At 46.4% G+C, this 22,256-nt stretch overlaps 2 protein-coding genes across 2 annotated transcripts in view; both read left to right on the top strand.

Annotated features, from left to right (window-relative positions):
- The first annotated feature begins 1,502 nt into the window (after positions 1 to 1,502).
- Positions 1,503 to 3,866, top strand: SLC18A3 (solute carrier family 18 member A3). The gene has a single exon (XM_013175225.3). It carries the CDS (start codon positions 1,606 to 1,608, stop codon positions 3,202 to 3,204), a length of 1,599 nt encoding a protein of 532 aa, XP_013030679.3. The 5' UTR covers positions 1,503 to 1,605; the 3' UTR covers positions 3,205 to 3,866.
- A 1,104-nt stretch (positions 3,867 to 4,970) lies between these two features.
- The window catches only part of CHAT (choline O-acetyltransferase), a 34,432-nt gene continuing 17,146 nt past the window's right edge, over positions 4,971 to 22,256 (top strand). The window contains exons 1-7 of the mRNA XM_048074822.2: positions 4,971 to 5,101; positions 7,734 to 7,878; positions 10,718 to 10,909; positions 13,067 to 13,185; positions 14,606 to 14,659; positions 17,430 to 17,610; positions 18,609 to 18,786. Coding sequence (XP_047930779.2) covers positions 7,816 to 7,878; positions 10,718 to 10,909; positions 13,067 to 13,185; positions 14,606 to 14,659; positions 17,430 to 17,610; positions 18,609 to 18,786 — 787 coding nt within the window. The 5' untranslated portion in view covers positions 4,971 to 5,101; positions 7,734 to 7,815. The remainder of the gene's footprint in view (positions 5,102 to 7,733; positions 7,879 to 10,717; positions 10,910 to 13,066; positions 13,186 to 14,605; positions 14,660 to 17,429; positions 17,611 to 18,608; positions 18,787 to 22,256) is intronic.

Genomic DNA, 22,256 nt, shown 5'->3' with positions numbered 1-22,256 from the left:
GAGACGGGAAATAGCCATATCTCTGATTAAAAGGGAAACTTTAATCAAATAAAGTGCCTCATCAAGCAAGAGCCAAGATTCCAATACTCCTGACTGCGGCACAGCAACGATCCAAAGTCACATCTGCCCCCAGCCCATTACCACTTACTGCAAACGTGACATCCATCCCAAACAGGAGGTACAACCGTCAGGAGTTTCCGTGTCATCCCAGGAGCTGCTCTGCCAGTGCCCTGCAGAAACATGTTCTCGGGCTGCTCCCCAGGCTCTGTTCAAAGACCCGAGGAAGATGGGCTTTGGGGCGTTTGGGTACATTTTTGCACATCTAGATCAGTTTCAAGGGTGACAATTAGCCTAAACCATGCAGCCAAGCGCAGCAGCCCTGGCCTTCAGCTCAGCACCCTTCCAGTCAGACTCTTCTGTTCTCTCTGCTCCTTCACTCTGAAGCAGACTTTTGGAGCGTTAGGATACTGGCTCCTTCAGAGTCCCAGCTCAAGAGCTCTGTCCCTATTGTCAGTGGTGTATTTCTGTAGTTTTACATCGGGCAATAAACAAATACGAAATAACAATAGCAACGACAATGTGGATGTCCTGGGGTACTATGAAGTGTGCTTTAAGCCTCCACTCATATGTAAGCACAATTCTGTATGCCGCTCCATGCAGAGATCTGTCTTAAAGTCTTGCTGGTCATCTAGACAGTTCTCTTGCAACAGAGCAAGACTCTGCAACTGACAGATAAATCACCTCCCTTTCAGCTGCGGAAGCCCAGCTACGCAAGCAAATGAAGGCGCCCGAACTCCACATCCACCCAGGAACCGCTGGGCTGGGAGATCCAGTTATTTCACAGAGTCTTCGGCAGATAGCCCCCTTGGATCAGCCCACGTGTAACGTCTCGGTTACGGGAGTAACGAAATTTCCCCTCTGCTTCGTGGGGAAGCCACGAAGCAACACCGAAGCCGCTGCGCTGAGCGATGCCGCCCGCCCCGCGGGGCTTCCAGCCGCGGCCCCGGCCGGGCACAGCTCGGGGAGCCGGTAACGGCCCGGCGGCCGGCGGCTCGTCTCGGCTGTCTGTCCGCCCGCCTGCCTGCCTGGGCGCTACACGGGACGGGCACGGCCTCGGTCTCTGCCCCCTGCCGCGCCGCGGGGACCCGGGACGGTGTCGGAGGGGCCGAGCCGTCGACGGGCGGCCGCCGACCCGCGGAGGCTCCGTGCTGCCGCGCCGTCGGGGCGGCGAGAGCACCCCTGGGGGCGGGCGGGCAGGCCCCCCCCGTGCCGGCCGGCCCCGCAGCCCCCTTCCCGCGGCCGCTGGGCGCCGCACGGCGGGGCGGGGCGCGGCGGGCGGGCGGGGGGGCGCGGGTGGGGTTTCGGTGCGCGGCGCTTATTAGTGTGGTGATGGAGGGACGGCCCCGCCGAGCCGCCTCGCAGCGGCGGCGGCGGCGGCGCGGGCTAGCGGCGGCCGCGGGGAGGTGAGCGGCGGCGGCGGGCGGCTCGGGCGGCGGCGGAGGAAGAAGAGGAGGAGGAGGAGGAAGAAGAAGAGGAGGAGGAGGAGGCGGCAGGGCCCCCCCCGCCGTGCCCCCTGCGGGCGGCGGCGGGGCGGCGCTGCCGGCGATGGCGGAGGCAGAGGCGGGGGCGGCGGGGCGGGCGCGGGCCGCCGTGGCGCGGCTCTCGGAGGCGGTGGGCGAGCGGCGGCGGCGGCTGGGCACGGCCATGGGGGAGGCGCGGCGGCAGCGGCGGCTGCTGCTGCTGGTGGTGTGCGTGGCGCTGCTGTTGGACAACATGCTCTACATGGTCATCGTGCCCATCGTCCCCGACTACATCGCGGCCATGCGCGGCGGAGGGGGCGCCGCCGGCCCGGCCGCGCCCGCGGGGGCCAACGAGAGCGGCGGCGGCGGCGGCAACCGGAGCCTGCTGCCCGCCCGGTACCCGCCGGCCACGGGGGGCAACGAGGACGTGCAGATCGGCGTGCTGTTCGCCTCCAAGGCCATGCTGCAGCTGCTGGTGAACCCGCTGAGCGGCACCCTCATCGACCGCGTGGGCTACGAGTTGCCGCTGCTGGCCGGGCTGGCCGTCATGTTCCTCTCCACGCTCACCTTCGCCTTCGCGGCCAACTACGCGACGCTGTTCGCGGCGCGCAGCCTGCAGGGGCTGGGCTCGGCCTTCGCCGACACGGCCGGCATCGCGCTCATCGCCGACCGCTACTCGGAGGAGCCGGCGCGGAGCCGCGCCCTGGGCACGGCGCTGGCCTGCATCTCCTTCGGCAGCCTGGCCGCGCCCCCCTTCGGCGGCGTCCTCTACCAGTTCGCCGGCAAGCGGGTGCCCTTCCTGGTGCTGGCCGCCGTCTGCCTGCTCGACGGGCTGCTGCTGCTCGCCGTCGAGCCGCCCTGCGGCGCCGGGGCGCGGGCCAACATGCCCGTGGGCACCCCGATCCACCGCCTCATGGTCGACCCCTACATCGCCGTGGTGGCGGGCGCGCTGACCACCTGCAACATCCCCCTGGCCTTCCTGGAGCCCACCATCGCCAACTGGATGAAGGAGTCGATGGGGGCCAGCGAGTGGGAGGTGGGCCTCACCTGGCTGCCCGCCTTCTTCCCCCACGTGCTGGGCGTCTACGTCACCGTCCGGCTGGCCGCCGCGTACCCGCACCTCCAGTGGTTTTACGGGGCCCTGGGCATGGCCATCATCGGCGCCAGCTCCTGCCTGGTGCCCGCCTGCAGGAATTTCGGGCAGGTCATCGTTCCCCTCTGCGGCATCTGCTTCGGCATCGCACTGGTGGACACGGCCCTGCTGCCCACCTTGGCCTTCCTGGTGGACGTGCGCCACGTCTCTGTCTACGGCAGCGTCTACGCCATTGCGGACATCTCCTACTCCGTGGCGTACGCCCTGGGGCCCATCGTGGCCGGCCAGATCGTGCACACCATGGGCTTCGCGCAGCTCAACCTGGGAATGGGGCTTGCCAACGTGCTCTACGCCCCTGTCCTCCTCTTCCTCAAAAACGTCTGCCAAATGAAACCCTCTCACTCGGAGAGGAACATCCTCCTTGAAGAAGGACCTAAGGGACTCTACGACACCATCAAAATGGAGGAGCGCAAAGGCGTGGGCAAAAGCCTTCGGCCAGTGGGTGAGACAGAGGAGAATGGCACGGACTCTTACCACAGAGACCTGGCAGGGGTGTCTGAGGAGGACTCGTCAGATTACGAGTACAGTTAGGTTCTCCCACGCAACCTGGGAACAAGGAGGGACGCGTGGGAGAGGGGAAAGGAGGGGGATGAGAGTATTACTGCATTCTGTTTCTGTACCGATGTGCAATATATACAGTTTAACCTTTGTCATGATGTAATGGCTTTCTTCTTCTAGACTTATTTTAATCGGTATTTCCTTCAGCATTCTGGCAAGGTGTGTCTGGGGGGGCAATCCTGAAGAAAATTATCAGGGTGATCATTGGCCTAAATCTAGGGGGGGTCCTTCCAAAACAAACAAACAAAAAAAAATAACAACAACAACAACAAACAAAAACCAGCCTCGTAGCTGGGATATAATTGTGCAAAGTTTTCTCGAGCTGAAACTGTGTGACATAATGTATATCTGTAAAAAAAAAAATAGAAAAGCAAAAAAGTCTGTGTAAAATTTCAAATGGTGTATTCAGGGACTTAATAAATCTGGTGTACATATACTTAGATTTTCAGTTGGTTTCATATATTTAAGAAGAGCAACAACTATCACAATGTCTTGCTCTTCCTTGGGAATAAACTGAAGTATTGTACTTTTTTTTTTCTCTCTTGTGCTGCTCTCCGGTAAGTGCAATATGCTGTATTATGTTGAAGTCCGAACTACAAGAATAATAGAACCTGAATAAATGGAACTGAAGGGGATCGATTGTCTTTGTTTCGTTGTTGTGGGCTGCTCGAGGGAGGGAGCTTGGTTTTACTCAGTGTAACCCCTACGGTAACAATTCCTCCTAACACCGATCGCATCGGGTACCAAACTGCCCAGCAGGAAAGCCCCGTAGGAAATGCTCTCGTTCATTCTTTAAAACATACGTTAACGGGGCCGAGCAAACAACATTGCACTGCCAACACGCTGGCCGTCGCCTAAAAACGGCCCCTCACACTCGTTACTCACAAAACTCGTACTCTCACACGAATTTAATTTTAGTTTTCCCGATCATGAATTGCAAACGTTCCGCAGGTCACACTGCCAGCAGCTAGCAATGCAGAACCGCAAAACGCTTTTCGTGGTGCTGAACGCTGCCGCGATCGCACTGAACGCGCCCAGCGCAGCCGGTGGAGGTTAAAGAAAACAAAGAAAAGCGGGGAGAAGGGCTTGGGCAAACGGTCGCCAAAAGTGGAAGCCTTCGATCCATCCGCAACGGAACCTGGGCGCGTGTTTTGCTCTGCAAATTTCTCTCGAAATAAACCAAAATCGTTTATTTTAATTCCTACCTCGTTAGGAAACGAAATAAAAGACTTAATTGTCGAGAGAAGCAAAGCACGGACACGAACAGCCGCGGCAACTGCTGAAGGGCTTTCAGCCGTCCCCGGGGAGCCGGGCGCGGCGGAGGAGCTGCCGCCGAGCCGCCCGGGACGCGCAGCCCCGCAGCTCCCGTCGGGGCGGCCGCGCCGCCGCTCCCGGGGCGCAGAGCTCCCGAGAACAGCGCGGCGGCGCCTTGACACGGCGGGGCTGGCCGAGGGCAACGGAGCCGAGCCCCGTTCCCCTAACCCGCAGCCTCCCGCTTCGCGGTGCGCTGCAAGCCGGGCGGTGCCGCACGGCCCTGGGCCGGGCCCGACGCTGGCGATGCCCCCCGTGGGCAGCCCGTGCCGCGGGGAGCTGCGGGCCCCCGGAGCTCCCCCTGCCGCCTGCGGGGAGCTTCTCGGCTGCCCCCGGCGGTGCTTGGGGCGGGCGGCGAGCCTGTTGCGCGCAGCGGGAGGGGTGGGCAGGGCAGGGCCGGGCCGGGCCGGGCCGGGCGGTGCCGGGGGCGGGGAGGAGCCAGGCGGCGGCGGGGACGCGCCGCGCTCCGCTCGCCCTCGCCCAGAGGGGACCCGGCCGCCGAGGAGGTGGCGGTACCCCGGCCGGAGCCGCCGCGGAGCGCCCCGAGCAGCAGCAGCAGGTAGGGGCGGGCGGCGCGGCCCCGACGGCCAGAGCCGGGCGGGGGGACGGGGGGACCGCGGGGGCTCGGTGCCCTCCCCGGGAGCACCGCGAGGGAAGGGCCGGCGGTGCCCGGGGCTGCCGTGCCGGGAGCGCTCCCCGTGCTCCCGTGGCGGCTGCGAGCCGCGGGGGTTCCTGGCGGCAGCAGCGGGCTGCGTGGGGCCCGACCCCGCCTGTGCGCCCCTGAACTTTGAGGGTTGGTCCCCGGAACTTTGAGCGGGGCTCCCTGACACCGCCCGGGGCAAGCACCGGCACAGGGGGGAGCGTAACGCCCCGGTGCGAGGTACGGCAGGCTGCCTCCGGGTCCGACCGCACGGAGAACTCCGTGTATATAAGCACAGTGCTTACAGCAGTGCCTGTCTGCTGTCAGCTACCCGGGGGATCAGTGCCTTTCGTTGCGGATTTGAGCTGCTGCTGGGAGCTGCGGGGAAAGCCACCGGCTCCCCAGCCTGCCGTGACTCGCAGCCGTCCCGCTAAGCCGCTCACCCTGGCCTGCCAGCTAAGCTAGCTGTAAATAAAAACAGCTAGGATTATTTTTTTCTTTTGCTTAATAACTTTGACACTGCACCTCACAACTATCTGAGTGAGCAACTTTGAAGTTATCGTGCATTTCTGCAGGATTTTCTCTCGTGTCAGTTTTCCTTGTTCAATATTAAGCAAATATCGGATTGGGTGTGATGCTAAGCCGGCAGCTGCCAAACCAGAGACAAAGCCTCAGTTCATCCACACGACAGAGGAAAGTACAGTTTGCTCTATCACCACCAAACTCTTTATCATACTCATTTTACAAATATGTCAGTCTGTTATAGCAATACTTCCCATGGACTCCAGTATGGACCTGGAGTTTGTGTGGTATTTACTGCAGTTTGACAAACAACATCAGCAAAGAAAGAACAGAAGTCCCAGTGAGGAGAACAGCAAAGCAAGGTTTTCCTCTAGGGGAAAATAGGGTCTCTGAAGACAAAATGGCTGCTTGGTATTTGAACGCTGGGGGGGAGCTGAAGCCAGCACAGCTACAAGTGAGCAAGCCACCGTCTTCCAAGAGCTGCAGGACGTGTCCATTATTTGCAGAGCTTTGAACCTGTGTTGTTAGGAGTAGAGTGCGCTGCTATGTGATGAGACTCATGTAGCACACGAGAGGGAGTGGAGCAGTGCAGCGGGTTAATGTGGCCTTTCAGCAAGGGAAATCGTCTCTCACCTGGGTTGAAATCCTGAGCAGATGACAGATCAACATGAGTTTGCCGTGTGGCTCATTGCAGTGCCCCAGGGACATCTCTCAACCTTACACAACCTACTTCACGGCACATGGCCCCACTGGCAGTGCAGGACAGGATCAACACAGGGTGTCAGTGACAGTGTACAAGTTGTACAAGACTGCAATCACCAAGCCAGTTCCTCAGGAGAGGAATAACACGAAGCCCTCCCTGCCCATCTCTAACCAAACCTCTTCATTTCACTTCACACTGAACATTTTATCCAAAATGTTTTTAAAAGCTGCTGTAGAAGTAATTCAGGTGCCCTTAATTTGTAGTCCCAAGGGTTTCAGAAAGAAAATATGACTTTTTCTATTTAGTCAACAGATGCTTTCTTTTATATTTTGCTTACCCACAGTACAAAGTAATTAAAAGGAAACTCCTGTGATCTGTCAAGACCTGTCTGCACACACAGAACTACTGCTGCTTTAACCGTACCACTGTAACTGAAGGACAACGGCTTGGTGTGGGCACTATTATGTGAAAAGAAATATGTCTTGGTATAGCTTATTCTTGTACAGAAAATGAGTAAGAGGCATCTTTAGAGCTGAAAACTGAGATAAGCACAATACCAGAGAGACACGCGCAGAAGTATTTGCTCTGTCACAGATGACTTCTGCGACTTGTGTCAGGATAAGCCATCTCCCTGGATAAGTAGATGCTATTTGGAAAGGCTGCTGGTCGGAGCGTCTCAAACACAGCGTATGCCACTTTTCCCAGCCCTCCTGCAGCCCAGGAGCTATGCCCTGAAGCACCCACACCCTGTGAGCTTCCAGCCTGCAGAGGGAAAGGCACATCTCCATCGAGCCCCTTTCTACTGCTTCCACGTCCCTAACACGAAGGTGACAGCACCTCACTGTGTCAGTGGATCAATACATTTAAAGACTGCAGTGCTTTCAGATAAAATGGTAAAGGGAGGACATATAAGATCTGTAGATAGTTAACTGCAACCTCATGGCTACTTGTGCTGACACAAGTATATTCACAGAACAGCCACCTCTCTCCTCCAGCTAATGTCTAACAGTAATACAAAGTGTGCAGATCATGACACAATGCATTGCAAAGTAGATAAGAGTGAGAAAATAATGCTCGCTGAGAAGGGACTGTTTATGCGCATCAGATAGTTTTGGAGAAATAAATTTATAGCAAAATGGGACAAACAGACTGTCAGAGCAATCTCCACAGGGCTCAGATCAGCTAGCTTTGAATCTTGTACTTCTATTTCTCTTCAGTTTTGCATTCTGAAGCTTCTGTGTATGCTTGCGCAGGGAATACTTCCCATGAACATTTTGATTATAAATAATGGGTACTGACTGGACTTTAAATCTTTTCTATTTCCAGAACTGAGGCGTGAGGCTCTGTAAGTGCCCCCAAGTGACTTCAATTTTTGTCCTCTACAAAAAATATCAAAAGAAATGCAGGAATGCCTGTCCTAGAAAAAAACATGCAGAAGAAGGAGAAAGATTCGTCCAGTAAAGATGAGACAGTAAGTGACTGTTTTCAGGAAAAGAAAAAGAAAAAAAAAAGAAAAAGTAGGTTCAAGATGGATTACTTTAACAGCTGTCAGTAAGACTAATGCTGTAAATTAATGTAAATTAATTTAATAATTGTAAACCAAGCTCTGTTCTAGAGCTGTTTTCTTTATTTCAGGGAACACTACTTAACCTGCAGCAGTTTATACTCAGGAACTAATATTAGTGCTTCCCATATCCACATACAGTCCTCCTCCCAGCATCCCAAGTGAAATATTGCAATATAACAAACATATGCATTACTACATGGGCAGAGATGGCATATAGTTATTTCTTAACAGTACAAAACTATGAAACTATCACATATGATTCATTTGCAAGTGGGTTTAAAAGATGCCGGATGTTTATGCTTATCATTAGTCATTTAAATCCCTTTGTGTTTAAAGCTTTTTTCCTTAAGCAGACTCATGAAAATGTACAATAACCTTATCCAGAAAGGACAGGGCAAACTCGAGTATCAAAAAGAAATTTGGCACATTTATTTTTTCTAGCCACAAAATCAGTGACAGAACAGAGTCCTGACTAAATACAGCTTGAAACTGAAGAATTACCATTCTTTTATTTCTGAGATCCAGGGAGTATTAAAGGCTGAACTGGATTTGCATCTCCGTTAGTAATGGGTAATCCAATGACACTGTTTATGAGTATCTGTCATCCTCAGTTTCTAGATAGGGAAATGCAGCGCAGCACTGACTTTCCTGTGTCTGTCACAAGGCAGTGCGGGGATTTCAGCTCAGAGGACACCCACTCCCTGCTGTCTGTTCGGAGCCCTTCCTCCATCCTGCTCCCTCCCTGCATGGACTGGCAAAGGAGTCTGCAGCTAGCCTTGCTCTGAGCAGCAGGTGGGACTAGGTGACTGCCAGGCATCTCTTCTGAACGAAATCATGCTGTGGTCATACAACCTTCTGAAAATGAATGTCTGTTACATCAAGTGCAAGTGAAAAAAGCTGAACTTCACCTGTTTAAGGAGACAGGCAAATATCTAATAAAAGGAACAGACTCTCCAAAAGTTTATGGTCCACACTCACTATTCTTTCTCAACTGGGAGACACGTCCACCTCCATGAGGATCCGTGCTTAGAGCATCAGACCCTCTTGCAATTTCCCAGTCCTTCATGGATTACTTCATTGCCTGATTTTCCCAGTGCCTCCATAATTCCTCTGGCTTTTAAATGACTAATTACACTTCACTTGCTTAATTTTACATTAAAAAAAAAAAAAGGAAGGTCAATTGTCTGGACAGCATGAACATGTTTTCTTCCCATATCCTATTGGTTTCCTTTAGCAAACAGGATAAGGATAAAGCAAGTATTAACAGACATGTTTTTTATCACATTTTCCGGGAGTGTTTCAGGCTGACCGACAACAGAGTTTTGACAGGGTGACACTCAGATTTATTGAGGTTTCTCATTACGGTCTTCTTGTATGTAGTCAGTGCTAACAAACAGGCAGACCAGCACATTTTCTATTTCTGCAATTTTATAACCAATCATGTTATCAAATATTAACCCAGGGTTTTACTGATCACAAGCTAAGTACATTCTTTACTAATGAAGTACCTTCTCATAATGAATTATTTTATTATGTTTGAATGTATTTGAAGATTTTCCCAAGTCTAGTTCAGAATATATGCTTGTGTCATGCCAATTTGTTTGTTTGTCCTAGGATTTCTAGAATTTTTACTATGGAATATTCTCTTTTTTTGGGGGGAATATTCTTTTTTTTCTTTCCCACCTGTTTCTTGTCATATCCATTTGAAAATTTCATTGGCCAAAGGCCTATAAATAGAGCTACTGGAGAGGCAGCACCACTTCAGGATTTCGTACAGCTGCATACTATGGCCTAAAATCCAGGCACTTTATGACCTAACGAAACTCCACTGAAGTCACACAATTACATTTGCAGTGATCAGTCATCTCAACTGCTAAAACAGAATAAGTGGATTCAAAAAGGGATGCAATATATTCGTCAGCAACAGGACTATCACAGCTATTAAATGCAACAGTCCTAACAAAGCCTCCAGTTTGTTCTAACCCACTGCTTGTGGGGTAGTGCAAGAGCCTATATAAGTAGGCTGGGCCTCCCCTGATTCCTCTCCATTTCCCAAAGTATTTGTTACTGACTGCTAGCAGAAACTGCTGGGCTAGGCAGGCACTGGTTTCAGCCCACAGAGCCATTTTGATATACATTGGCCTGCACTTGCAGATCTCAAAATCAGTGTCAAGTCCATATACTACTACTACAAACCAAATACTACTACTGCTACAAAATGCTGCTGTACCAGGTATGCCTGGGATGGAGTTACTTTTTTCCACAGCAGCCCATAGGGCACTGTGCTTTGGATTTCTGACTGATAAACTGCTGATAACGCACCACTGTTTTGGCTGTTGCTGAGCAGTACTTGCACAGCATCAAGGTGCACAAGGAGCTGGGAGGGACACTGCCAGGACAGCTGACCAAAGGGATATCCCATACCTTATAATGTCATGCTCAGCAGTTTTGGGCTGGGTAGCTATTGCTTGGAGACTGGCTGGGCATGTCTGTTTGTGGAAGGTAGTGAGTGATTGCCTTCGCATCACTTTTTTTTTTTTCCCTCTTTCTCCTCACTTTTTTTTTTCCCCTTTTCTTCTCACTTCTCCTGTTGGGGGAAGTGAGCAAGCAACTGTGTGGTGGTTTTGTGCCAGCTGGGGCCAACCCAACTGCGTATCAACATCCACCCTGCCTATCTAACAACAACAAAACAGGACATTTTGGGAACAAGCAGAGTTGCTTACTAATCTTTTTTTATGATTAGGTTGTGCCAAAACTTCCGGTTCCACCACTGCAACAGACCTTACGCATGTACCTACAGTGCATGAAACACTTGGTGCCAGAAGAGCAATTTAGAAAGACCAAGGGCATTGTGGAACAGTTTGGGATTGCAGGAGGCCTGGGAGAATCGTTACAGCAAATCCTCGAGGAAAGAAGGGAAAAGACAACAAACTGGGTAAGAAAATACAGATTAGAAAAATAATTGCTGTATTGGAAGATGCTCTTTTACAAACTATCTGCAATGTTCTATATATGATCACTGCTTTCTTTCAACAGGTCTCTGCAAAACAGGAATCACGTCAGGTTCTACCAAAGGGAACGAATATTTCAGACATATTAGGCTAGAATTTGCAAACAGTGTCAAAATCCACGTCATTATTACATTTTCAGGTCAACAGTTTGTTGAGATACATGAGGGAATTCATGCATTTCAGGACCCAGATGTAAGTGCTACCTGTAGGACTGTAGGACATCCTTTTGGGATGTAATTTCAGCTTTTCTCTTCAATGACAGTTAGACTCAATAAGATTTTTTATTCAAATTAAAAATGAAATCTGATAGGGCTATAAGAAGTATACTGTACACCCATCTAGCCAAAGCTCTGTTCTTGTCAAATCATTCTGGAATGGAATACTTTGAGATAGGAATTCCTGTTTAAAATAAGACTGCTCTTTGACATTCATTGTCATGGTGTACTAATGTAGTTACTCCAAAGTACCTTCTTGGTAGAATATGCACACACATACATATATATAGCACACAGGCAATGCTGAGACCTCAGCCTTTAAAAAAGTCTAGGTTTCTCCTTTCCAAGACAGGAAAATTAAATAAGCTATAGATAAAATAGATTTCAAACTTCCACAAAGTCACAGCTCATCCTGCCTGCATTCACCATGTAAGAATATGGCAACTGGAAACTAGAAACACTGATTTTATTGAAGTCCTTCCACCCCAGCAAGGGAAAGAGCCACTCAATGGTTTCATAGACTCAGTGACATCCTGTAGGCTTGCTACTGATGTCAGTGAAGTGTTATTTTTCCTTAACTTGTCAGTTGTGTGATCCACTAGAATACTCTATCAAATTGTTTCCATAGTCAGAAAAAAAGGCTACAGTGCTGGCATTGCTTAGTTTCTCTTCTACTTGTTGCCTGAGGGCTCCACTAAATAATGCCCAATCTGCTTTTGTTATTCAGATCATAGAACTTCATGGTTTTGGTGGCTAACTTAACCATTTCTTAAATGGCATTCCTGTTAATGCCAAGAGAAAACTCTTCATTTAACCACTTAGAGCATGAAACCTTCAGAGGAAGGACATACAAGCATTTTCTGAAACATCTCAGCTTTAAATACTGGTTATTAAAAACAAAAACCTGATTCTTAAAATAAATTTAATTTTTTTTTTTTTTACCGGGAATTTTACTTGACGGGGTACAGCTCTGGTCTGTTCTCCTGAAGACTCCTGAGACTGTGGGGGAAGCATCTGTTCTAACAGCAATGAAGTATCTCAGAGGAAAGCTTTTTCTACTGATGCATGCATTCATAATTATTTTTGCATAATTTCATTGTTGTGTATAGTTACTATATGCAAAACATGCCCACTAAACTCAGACAGATCATTTCATCGTTTAAGGAAGTCCTCCATTTTCCAAACAACAATTCTTTAAGCCCTGCTCAGACATAAAGAATACCACTACCATACCTCTGTGTTTTTGATAAAAATGATTAGAAATATAGTCTGTCTGTCTGGGTCAAGCACTGGTAATTTGCATTTGTGTCAGTGGACACAGAGGAAATTCTCCAGGGGCCCTATTCACGTGCCAGTATCTCCAGGACCAAGCCATTAGGCTCAGAAAATTCTTTTCTCACTCTGCCTTTTTCAGGATGGTATCTGACGGCTAACAACAGAGCATCTTGGCATTGTTGACAAATATTTGTAGCCCCTTGAGGAAAGCCACTGCTAAGCAAAATTCTGTCTGCCTCTTCAATATGTCCCAGTCACTATGCAGGAGTCAGCAGCTAGAATGTTGTACTCCAAGATCTTTTTCTCGTAGAGGGAAGCAAACAACAAAATACCAAAACCACCACAATACAGGGCCTGTTTGGTTTTTAATGGAACATGCTGTAAATTGCCATTGATTGAAAATGGGATTATGGAATTGCGGCTGATTTCAGCTGAGCTGAGGTCACAGAGCCCAGACTGAAAATGCTCAGCGGCTCCATTAATCAGAGCCCATGCCTGACACCGGGGGCACCAAGCACCCCCCACCCTGACTGCTGTTCTGCGTGTCGCTCCTAGCTCTAAGACCGTGTTTTGTCCCCTTCCCTCCCTCAGGTGTTTAACTACTGGCTGGATGACATGTACCTCAACAACCGGCTGCCTCTCCCAGTCAATTCCAGCCCAGCAATTATTTTTGCTCATCAGTATTTCAAGGATGTAAATGACCAGCTAAGGTAACGTACTAAAAGTTTGCATCTTTCACTGAATGAAAGGATATTTTAAATACACTGCTTTTGCAAAGAGACAATCAACTTTCACTGAAAAATAAGGGCTGTAACTATTAAATGATTTCCCAGAAGAACTGGAGTTACTCATACAGTGATTCAGAAATAAGTGTCATTACTGTTGCATTTATTGCATGAAAAAAAATGTCATGGCATTTATCTTTTTTTTTTTTTTTAAAAAAAAGGAATATATGCAAAGTGTTACACTGTATAATTCAAATAAACCTTTTTTTGATGGGAAAAAGAAACACTAATTTCTGACATGTTCTTTAAAGGAAAATAATCTGTAACATGCCATCATTATGACACTTACCCTGCAAACTGGAAAGGCCGTATTGGTATTAAATTGTCCTTTCCAAGTGCTCAAAAGGAAACACAGAAACACAGGGGATCTAAGAACAAGAATTCAGAAATCATTCCTCCTCAGGAACACGGCTTCCTTCAGGCCCGTCTTTCCCAGCTCCTGAACTGACCTTTCTCCTTTGAACTGTTATGGGCAATTACAGTCATTTCAAAAGTGGAAAGATAGCGGAGTCGCCAGGCACAGAATATACCTCTCCAGAAACCCCTAAAACAGGATTCCATTTTTCAGCCTTTGCCAAAACATTTTATCCTTTTAAACAGTAAACCAGATCAAATCTACTTTCATATAATGCAATTTTCCTCTTTGCTTTTAGCACTCTCTAGCTGCTCATTACTGGAAGAATTAACTGCATATGAATTTATGCTATTATAAACCAGCCAGAACCTCAAAGCCGATATGTTATTTTAACATTTTGCATAGACAGCCAATGTATCTCTTTACTTTACTTTAAACATAACTATAAATGCTTCCATTCATTACTGCCTGAATTTATTGTGCACACAGCTTTCTAAAAACCTCAGCTTTGCATTTGCTAATGCACATGCTTTAACATGGAAATATTTCTCTCAGAGCCTCCCATTCAGACACAATGTGAATGGGCAGTGTCAGGAAATAGTACACCTGTCTGCAGCCCTGCAGAAAGAATATCTGCTTAGGACAGGAAGCACTCTAATAAATTGGACAGCTTATGAGTATTGATATTGAAACCCATGGTAAGGATTCTATTAAATATTCAGCCTCTGCTCCCATTCTCTGAATAAATGCTTTCAGGCTTCCTACTCTAGCAGTTTAACCATTTGAAGGGCCCATCTCTAGGATTTCATATTTCTCTTGACGTGAATTAATTTAGGATTTGGGTGTAGGCAGGGGACTCTTCTTGCCAAGCCAGACGACTTTCTCTCCGTTTGCTGTGTTATCAATCATTCGGGCTCTCCTCTCTCTCGAAAACAGTCCAGCATTGCTGAATGACAAAAGACTGATGTCACTTCTGTCTGTTACTCGCAGGTTTGCTGCCAATCTTATTTCGGGCGTGCAAGACTATAAAACTTTACTAGACACGTAAGTAACTTGGAAGGAGAGTTGCTGTGGAGCCCTGCTCTATAGGGCTTCTGATTCAAGGGTGCTTTAACATGCCCAAAGTCAGGCTGTGTCCCACCTCTCCAACATTTGGAAGGGCTGGGGCTCCAGCACGGCTGCTTCAGCAATTTTTTATGTGCTTTCCGCTTTATTACTGCAGTCTAATGGCTTGGGGAAGGATGCTTTTTGATGCCTGGCAGTCATCACTTGCACTTGTGCAGTGCAGCCCAAAGGACACACACAATCTTCCTAACAGAGCTACTGAGAGCACGCCAGGAGGGCCATGCTCCCCAGACCGAAAGAGCAGCAGTGCAGGAATGCAGCCCGCACCCCTACCTGGGTACCAGCCACCTGCTGGAGTGCCGTACCCACCGGGTACGGCACCCTCCATGTAGAACATCAGCCCCCTGCACCCTCACCAAAAGAAAAATAACGCATCCCACCAGAAGAAGGAAGCCTTGCCACGAACAGTCTGATTCAGTGGGTAATAAAAACAAACAGGTTGCATATTCCATTGTTACTTTCTGTATATAAACTCAGGATGGGAATCCATTCTTTTTTAAGACATGAGGTAGCCCATAACAGCATTTTACAAAGCATCACCTAGCCTCACCCAGTGTGTTCCAACTTAACTGCTGAAGTCACTGCTCCCTGAAGAACAGAAATAGTGGCAAGCCAAGCACAGCAGACACCGCACCACAGTGGAGAAGGGATCATTTTCCTGGCTGGAAGTACAACAGGCCTATGTGATATGCTGTAACCAATGCTTATTTGGATGCAGAAAGCAAAATCCATGTTTAAACAACATCGTCCCTATCTTTTATGAATCAGATTAAAAAAATAAAAATTAAAAAAAAAAAAAACAGGAAAAAAGGGAAAGATATGTTTGATTTTTCACTTCCAAAATCTGACAGCTACTCAGAAAGTATAGAAGTAGTACTTTTTTAAGAAGTGCCTTTGTACAAGATACGCCATAGGCCAGCACTGATGTGCTATGAAGTACTGTTGCATACTAATGTAGTTCATTGCATCTTTATATAACAGCATCTGAGATGAGATAAGAAACCACATTACTCAACCAAAGGATAATTTAAATTATTATTTTGGCCTTACTACTCTAGAGCCAAAGACTCCTGTGATCAGATTTGCTTGCCTTAGATCAATAATCATTTAAGTCCTCAGTAGAGCGCTGTCGTATTATGATTACTGTTTGCTTATCAGCCCTCCTTTATAATTATGAGGACACTCTAATTGTACCATCTTCGGTTCCTTGTTGCTGCTAAGGACTTTCACCAGCGAGTGTGCTGCTAGCTTCTCCTGGGCCATCCCACATGCAGATGCGCACATCCCAGCCCAAATCCAAGTGTTTAGTTTTAACTGTGCAGTTATTCCATACAATTGCCAGGAATAAATATTTCAAAGCATGCCAAACTTGCTAATGTAAGACAGTCATAAGATCTTAGACATCTCCTAAATTGGTATAAAATTTTTGGTCCCATCAGTCAGAGTTAATAATTCCTTTCCTAACTGCTGCAATTACAGATTGTTTTATCTAAATCTACCATGCTAATCCACTATTTTTGATTATCATAGATGCTCTCTAAGACTTTTTAACACTCGTGTGCTAAATAACATGTTAAATACAAGAGAATTTCTGCATTATACAAAAGGAGAGAAGGGGAACACTAATAATCCTATTTTCTGATGAGGAACAAAAAAAAGGTTAAGCAACTCTACAAGGAAATAAGCGCTACAGAGACTTCAACAGCCAGGAACTGAAGCGCATATCCCTGGTTTAGAATTGCTGCAGTCCTAAAGAGACAGTTAAACAAGCTAAACTAGCATAAAATGCTACCCTGTACCAGCTGCTTGACAGTAACCGTCCTTGTGTGCTGCTTTGCCCTGGTCCCTTTCTGGCAGGCTTGAAGCTTTGTCCTTTTTTGCTGAGGGAAATCCTCTTCATCACAAGATCTCCCTCCTCTTGTGGTCTCTGTAGCCTCTCCTGAGTGACAATACCATTATTTCCTGCTGCAGTGTCAGTGGGATATTTTACAATCCATAATCATAATTGCGATAACTTTTTTTTCTTGCCACTAAAGAAGCCTTTCAGGAAGCATTGTTTCCATATGCCTTCCAATTAAAAGGGAATGGGTTTTCGGTACTTACTTCCCCATAGATCTAAGTAAGGATTCGCACATAAGCAAGGCCCTCTGGAAAACAGAAATGACCTCTGCGTTGCCCCAGCCATTCCTGTTCATCAGGCACGGCCCTTGGGTCCAGAGAGGATGCCTTCTCACACGCCACTCTAACCACTCGGCACAGAACAGGGCTGCTGTCATTTGCACTGAATTCCATTGCTATTTTTTTTCAAGGTGCTACATCTTTTCCAGCCCTCCTGCTGCTGCTGGCTTCCGTCCGGGCAAGTTTCCGGGGTCCCTTCTAGGCAGGCTTCCCAAGCACATCGCAAAGCTGCTCGTGACCTGCTATTTTTTCCTTTCCCACTAGATGATAATGCAATTGCTTAATGAATATGCATGAGGCTGCCAGGAATGATGTATTTAACTTTGGTATGGGAATTCATCTATTTCCCTTATACCGTAATCTCGTTTTATTATTCAATTTGTGTTGTACCTGATCTAATTGTAACAGAACAAAGGACAGATTAGATTTCTTTTCCTTTCTCTCTCTCTCTCTCTCCCCCCTCTCTCCCCTCTTTTTCTCTGGCTTTGTTTTTCTTCTTCTCTCTCTCCAGCCATGCTTTACCTGTTGATTTTGCTCGTGGACAGCTGTCTGGTCATCCTCTCTGTATGAAGCAATACTATGGACTCTTTTCTTCCTATCGTCTTCCAGGACATACCAAAGATACCCTTGTGGCCCAGAAAAGCAGTGTAATGCCAGAACCAGAGCACATCATTGTTGCTTGTAACAATCAGGTAAATGGGTGTTCTTTTTTTATACCTTTCTATATTTCTTAGTTTGTTTAAATTTACTCAAGAAGAGCCTAATCAAATCACTGTTCAGAAACACAATTAGCGTGCTATGTATGAGCTTGCTGCTTACCAAGGATTTGCTGTCAATATTTCCAAAAGATGCTTCTGCAGCATTTTTGTCCTTAGCCCACATTGTGTTCTAAGTACAGTGATGCAGAAAAGAGGAATGTGGCAGAATTCATTTGACTTCTTATTCAAACAAAAATGTTTATTAAGCAGAGGAGAAACCACAGCGGAAAAAAATCTTATTAGAGTGCATTTGCTGGAAATGCTCTTCTCTTGACAGTCAAGTATTGGCACACAATGCATGACATATAAACCACCTTCCCACGTAAGGGGGACTAAGTTATACCTGCAGAAGTTAGCACAGGTGCAAGCAGAAATACTGAAGCATTAGAGCAAGCTTGGCTCAACCAGCAAGTGCCCTCAAGCAGCAGAGTACATTGGCTGGGCAGAAGACCTTATCACCCAGCTTGACGTTGTGTAGCACTGCAGCTGTAGTGTACCCACAGGCCCTCTTTGAACGAAGGGGTAGATCCCAGCAAGTCCCTTTTCCAGGAAGTCCTGTTCTTCACCTCAATAGGAAGTTCTCTAGGTTCTGTAGGCCATTTTTAAACAAATAATACCATGGAAAGTATTTACATACTTTGTGGTTTTATCTCCTCATGTGCTTTTAGGCTTATTCAAATAACATATGTTTTATTTGAGTCCAATGTACCATGCAAGTCCTCTATAGCCACTGCTGTAAAAACCCAGCAGAGGTGAGCCCTGGGCCAGTCCCCGGTGGTTTTGCTCTCCGTGGTCCACAGGCCTGGCTCTCCAGGCAGGACTTCAGCACCTTGAAAACATCTACCCAGGTGAAGGCAAAGTGTTATACCAGTAATGGTCCAACACATCTGTGACTGTTCTTCTGAATTGTCTTTTTTTTTTTTTTTTTGCAGTTTTTTGTTTTGGATGTTGTCATTAATTTTCGTCGTCTCAGTGAGGGAGATCTTTTCACTCAGTTACGAAAGATAGCCAAAATGGCAGAGAATGAAGAGGAAATGCTGCCTCCAATTGGCCTGCTGACAACAGATGGAAGAACAGAGTGGGCAGAGGCCAGGACGATCCTTATGAAAGGTTAGCAGCAGCAATCCCAGCTTTCTCTTCTTCATCTTCTTGCTCCTCTTCCTCCTCCATCATTGCCTTTCTTTGCTGGGAGTGAACCTTACAGCAAATATAGGACTGAATGTGCAACCTCACTGCTGAATTTTTCTGGCAGGAGGAAAGTCAATACCTGTAATCATTCAGATGTACGTTACAAAGGAAGCAGCAGATATGGTTTGACCTTGTGGTTGTGTATGTTTAAGTGTTACGCCATGTAAATAGCTCTCGTTCCATTTTCTGATTTTCATCACATAAATTGCATTACATCAGATTTTGTGATTTGTCTCTTTCTTCATATCCATTATGTACCAATAGGAATGATGTACCCTCTTAGCTTTTGGCAACTATTAGATATTTTTTGTCTCATCTAACAAAGGCACGTAACAGTTAAGTACCTATTGAATCTAGCTGTGTACTCTCTCTAGTCAATGGAGAAAGAGAGAAACTACCAAGACTGGTTCACCCAAATCTTAAGTAAGTATCTAAGAAAGGTGACACCAATCATAATCTGGGGATAGTTACCTCTCTCTTCCAACAACAGACAGCATTTAGCTGTCTTGGATGCTGGACTTTGAAGGCCTGACTTTGAAACAGATGAAAATAAAGGGTGGAATCAGTCCCCCCTATTGCTTCACACCTTAGATATTTCACCTTGAAGCTAAATGATATAAATGCCCTATTTTTACCCTTTTAGATGACTTAGGTATTCATTTTTCCCCTGTGAAAAATGTTAACTCAACTCTTTATTTCCAACTCAGCAATGCTATAGAAAAGTTTGCCGTTTTACCAATGCCATGGAATATACGAGAGCTGCCAATAGTCTCAAAACATTTTTAGCATCCCAGGGAAGATACTCCCTTTTCCTATTCAAAGTTCTCTGTGCTTATAAAGGCATTATATATATTGCTATATACACCCACTCCTGACTGATATTACAGGTTAACAACAGATTAACAGAGACTTTAGGAAAGTTTTGCTTGTGCTTCTCGAATAATCAGCAGAATTAGAAGGTCTAACAAACCTGAAAGAAATTTCTCTGGATGGCAAACATGGGGAGGTTACTTCAGCATCAAAGAGGAGCCGAGCAACAAGTAACAGGATGTTAGGCAAGGCTAGAAGGGAAACCTTCAAAACTGCCGGCCCCAGTGGGGGCTGGCACACCTTACTCCTTGAAGAGCTGGAACATGTGCAGACATCATTCTGCCCCTGCCACTCTACATGCAACTTCAGATTTGCTAGTGTTTTCCTGTTCTTAGCTCCATACTAGCAGAGTCCAGCCCCTGATGACACATGAAGGTGTTAACCAAGTAAAAGCCATCCTCTCTATCTGCAGGTGTTAAGTGCATCTTCTGCCCTCAGAGATGACACTCATAATTTTGAAGAGCTGGCATCAAAACTCAAAATTACCTCCTTTATTTTCTTCTCCCTTTTGGATCAATATTTCACTCTTTTGATGTAAGGCTATTGTTAATTATATGAAGGAAAAAAAAAGCAGAAGTATCATTCAGAATTTTCTTCTAAATGTCCTTTCTACCCACATAAAATTTCGTCAGGGTCATAGCTTCTCTGAGATCATGAGTGCCTACACATCATCAGTAGGGTAAATTAATTTGGAACTGAAGTCAGTGTTCAATTTCTTCATAATCCATTACACAGCCTAAAATAAATCATAGGTTCACAGGAGAAATTCATTTCATGCATTTTTAAAGGAGAACAGACTGTTTTCAGTCAGTTATGGTCATTTAAAGCAAAAAATGTTGGGGATTGTCTCACTGGAAATGGGTTCACATTCTATTCAATAGATCCATAATACTGAATAACTGAGTACTATTTGGGTTGATTAAAAAGTAATCATCATTAAAGAATGAATTCCATCAAGTATTCCATTAAAGCATCACCAGCTTCAACAAACCTATAGTCAGGACATTAGAAACTAGCATTAAAAAAATATTTGCTTTCTTTAGATCATAAACCCTTTTCCTTCATTTTCTGTCTGCTCTTTTTTGTTCTCGTGTCCATGTCTCATTTGACTTCTAATTTCCACTCACTGCACGTGTTAAGCCTGGGTTAACAGACAATAAGCACTTTCCTATTGCATATATGCCAAGCACACTGTTTCCATTTCACACCTATCATTTCATCTGTTCTTATTGCTTTCTACTCACATCAAATAACTCATTCTTTGATTACAGTGTACTTCTAACAAGACAATAAAATTACTAGTGGTTATAAACAATACCAGATTTACAGTCACCGAACTCAATTTTGTGATTCAGTGAACTCAACAGAGTAGATCCAATGCCAAAAAGAGTAGTGATTTGTCACCATCGTGTTAATCCATGTTACTTCCTTAGCTCTTACTTGAAGCTGGAAAGTTGTCTATGTAGATAGTAATTCTCTGAGGCAATCTCAATGTGCAGAAAGCAAAACAAAATGAGATTTCAAAAAATATTGTTATTTGCTTTTCACTGTCTAAGCCTATAATGCGGTACCAGTTTCATCTTCAGGCTTTTTTCTCTCCTTCTTTTCTTTTTCAAAGCAGGGAAGAGAAAGATTCCTGTATTTTAATGAAAACCAAGATAAACACCTAATCATTTATTTTCAGGCTGCACCTTTTGGTGAAACAGTGAGTACACCTTGACACTTGCAGCTAAATAATGTTTGCAATCCCATGTCATAAAGAAGAAAAAAAAAGAAAAAAAATCAACAAAAACTAGTAGAACCATCTCAGTGGTGTTTCTGGATTACTTGGCATTTGCCAAAATATTCACTTTAATGATGAAGCAAATCAATTTAGTTTGGAGCTGAAAAAAAACAGACTCTGCACTAGCAAAGGGATCTAAGCAGGGATCCCATCCTAGACCACTTGCATTAGCGCAGCTCCTCTAAATAGTACAACGCTTTGCTGTTACATACGGAGGATACAAGACTCAACAGACCATTTTTCTTCCTTATCAGTGGTAAAATGTTAGAATCATAGAACATTCCGAGTTGGAAGGGTCCCTCAAGGATCACCAAATCCAACTCCTATTGTTCTTACAACAGTAACTAACAGAGGGATAGAAAAGCCGCTGGTGAAGCAGTGTGAGGTGGATGGAGTCACTCCACAACTGCTCTGTACTGGGCCAGAAAAGAGGATGGTTCAGGAAGGAAAAGACAAACAGCAGCCTGCAGAGCTTACAAAGGAGACATATGCCTGCATAGTCACCAAGTAGAGGGAAGGTCTTCTAAGTGAGAAAATTTTAAAGGAATTGTAATAAACACAGACGTCATTGATTTATAAATACAGTCAGTATTTTAACTGCATTCAGGCTGTATAACTAACCCACTCTCCTGAGTAGAGAAAGTGCATTCTTACTACTATAGGGGCTGCTGCTGTCTCATGCCTACCGTATCTGAATTCAATTACAGGACTTTCTTTGCATTTTTTCCTTTTTAAAACA

This window comes from Anser cygnoides, chromosome 7 (genome assembly GCF_040182565.1).
Source record: "Anser cygnoides isolate HZ-2024a breed goose chromosome 7, Taihu_goose_T2T_genome, whole genome shotgun sequence".
NCBI classification, from domain to species: Eukaryota; Metazoa; Chordata; class Aves; order Anseriformes; family Anatidae; genus Anser; species Anser cygnoides.
Note: the sequence above shows the minus strand (reverse complement) of the source record. Positions and strands in the feature narration are given on the sequence as shown.

What these genes read in the sequence shown, in the direction of transcription:
- SLC18A3 (XM_013175225.3), top strand. Translation starts at nt 1,606, where the DNA reads ATGGCGGAGGCAGAGGCGGGGGCGGCGGGGCGGGCGCGGGCCGCCGTG.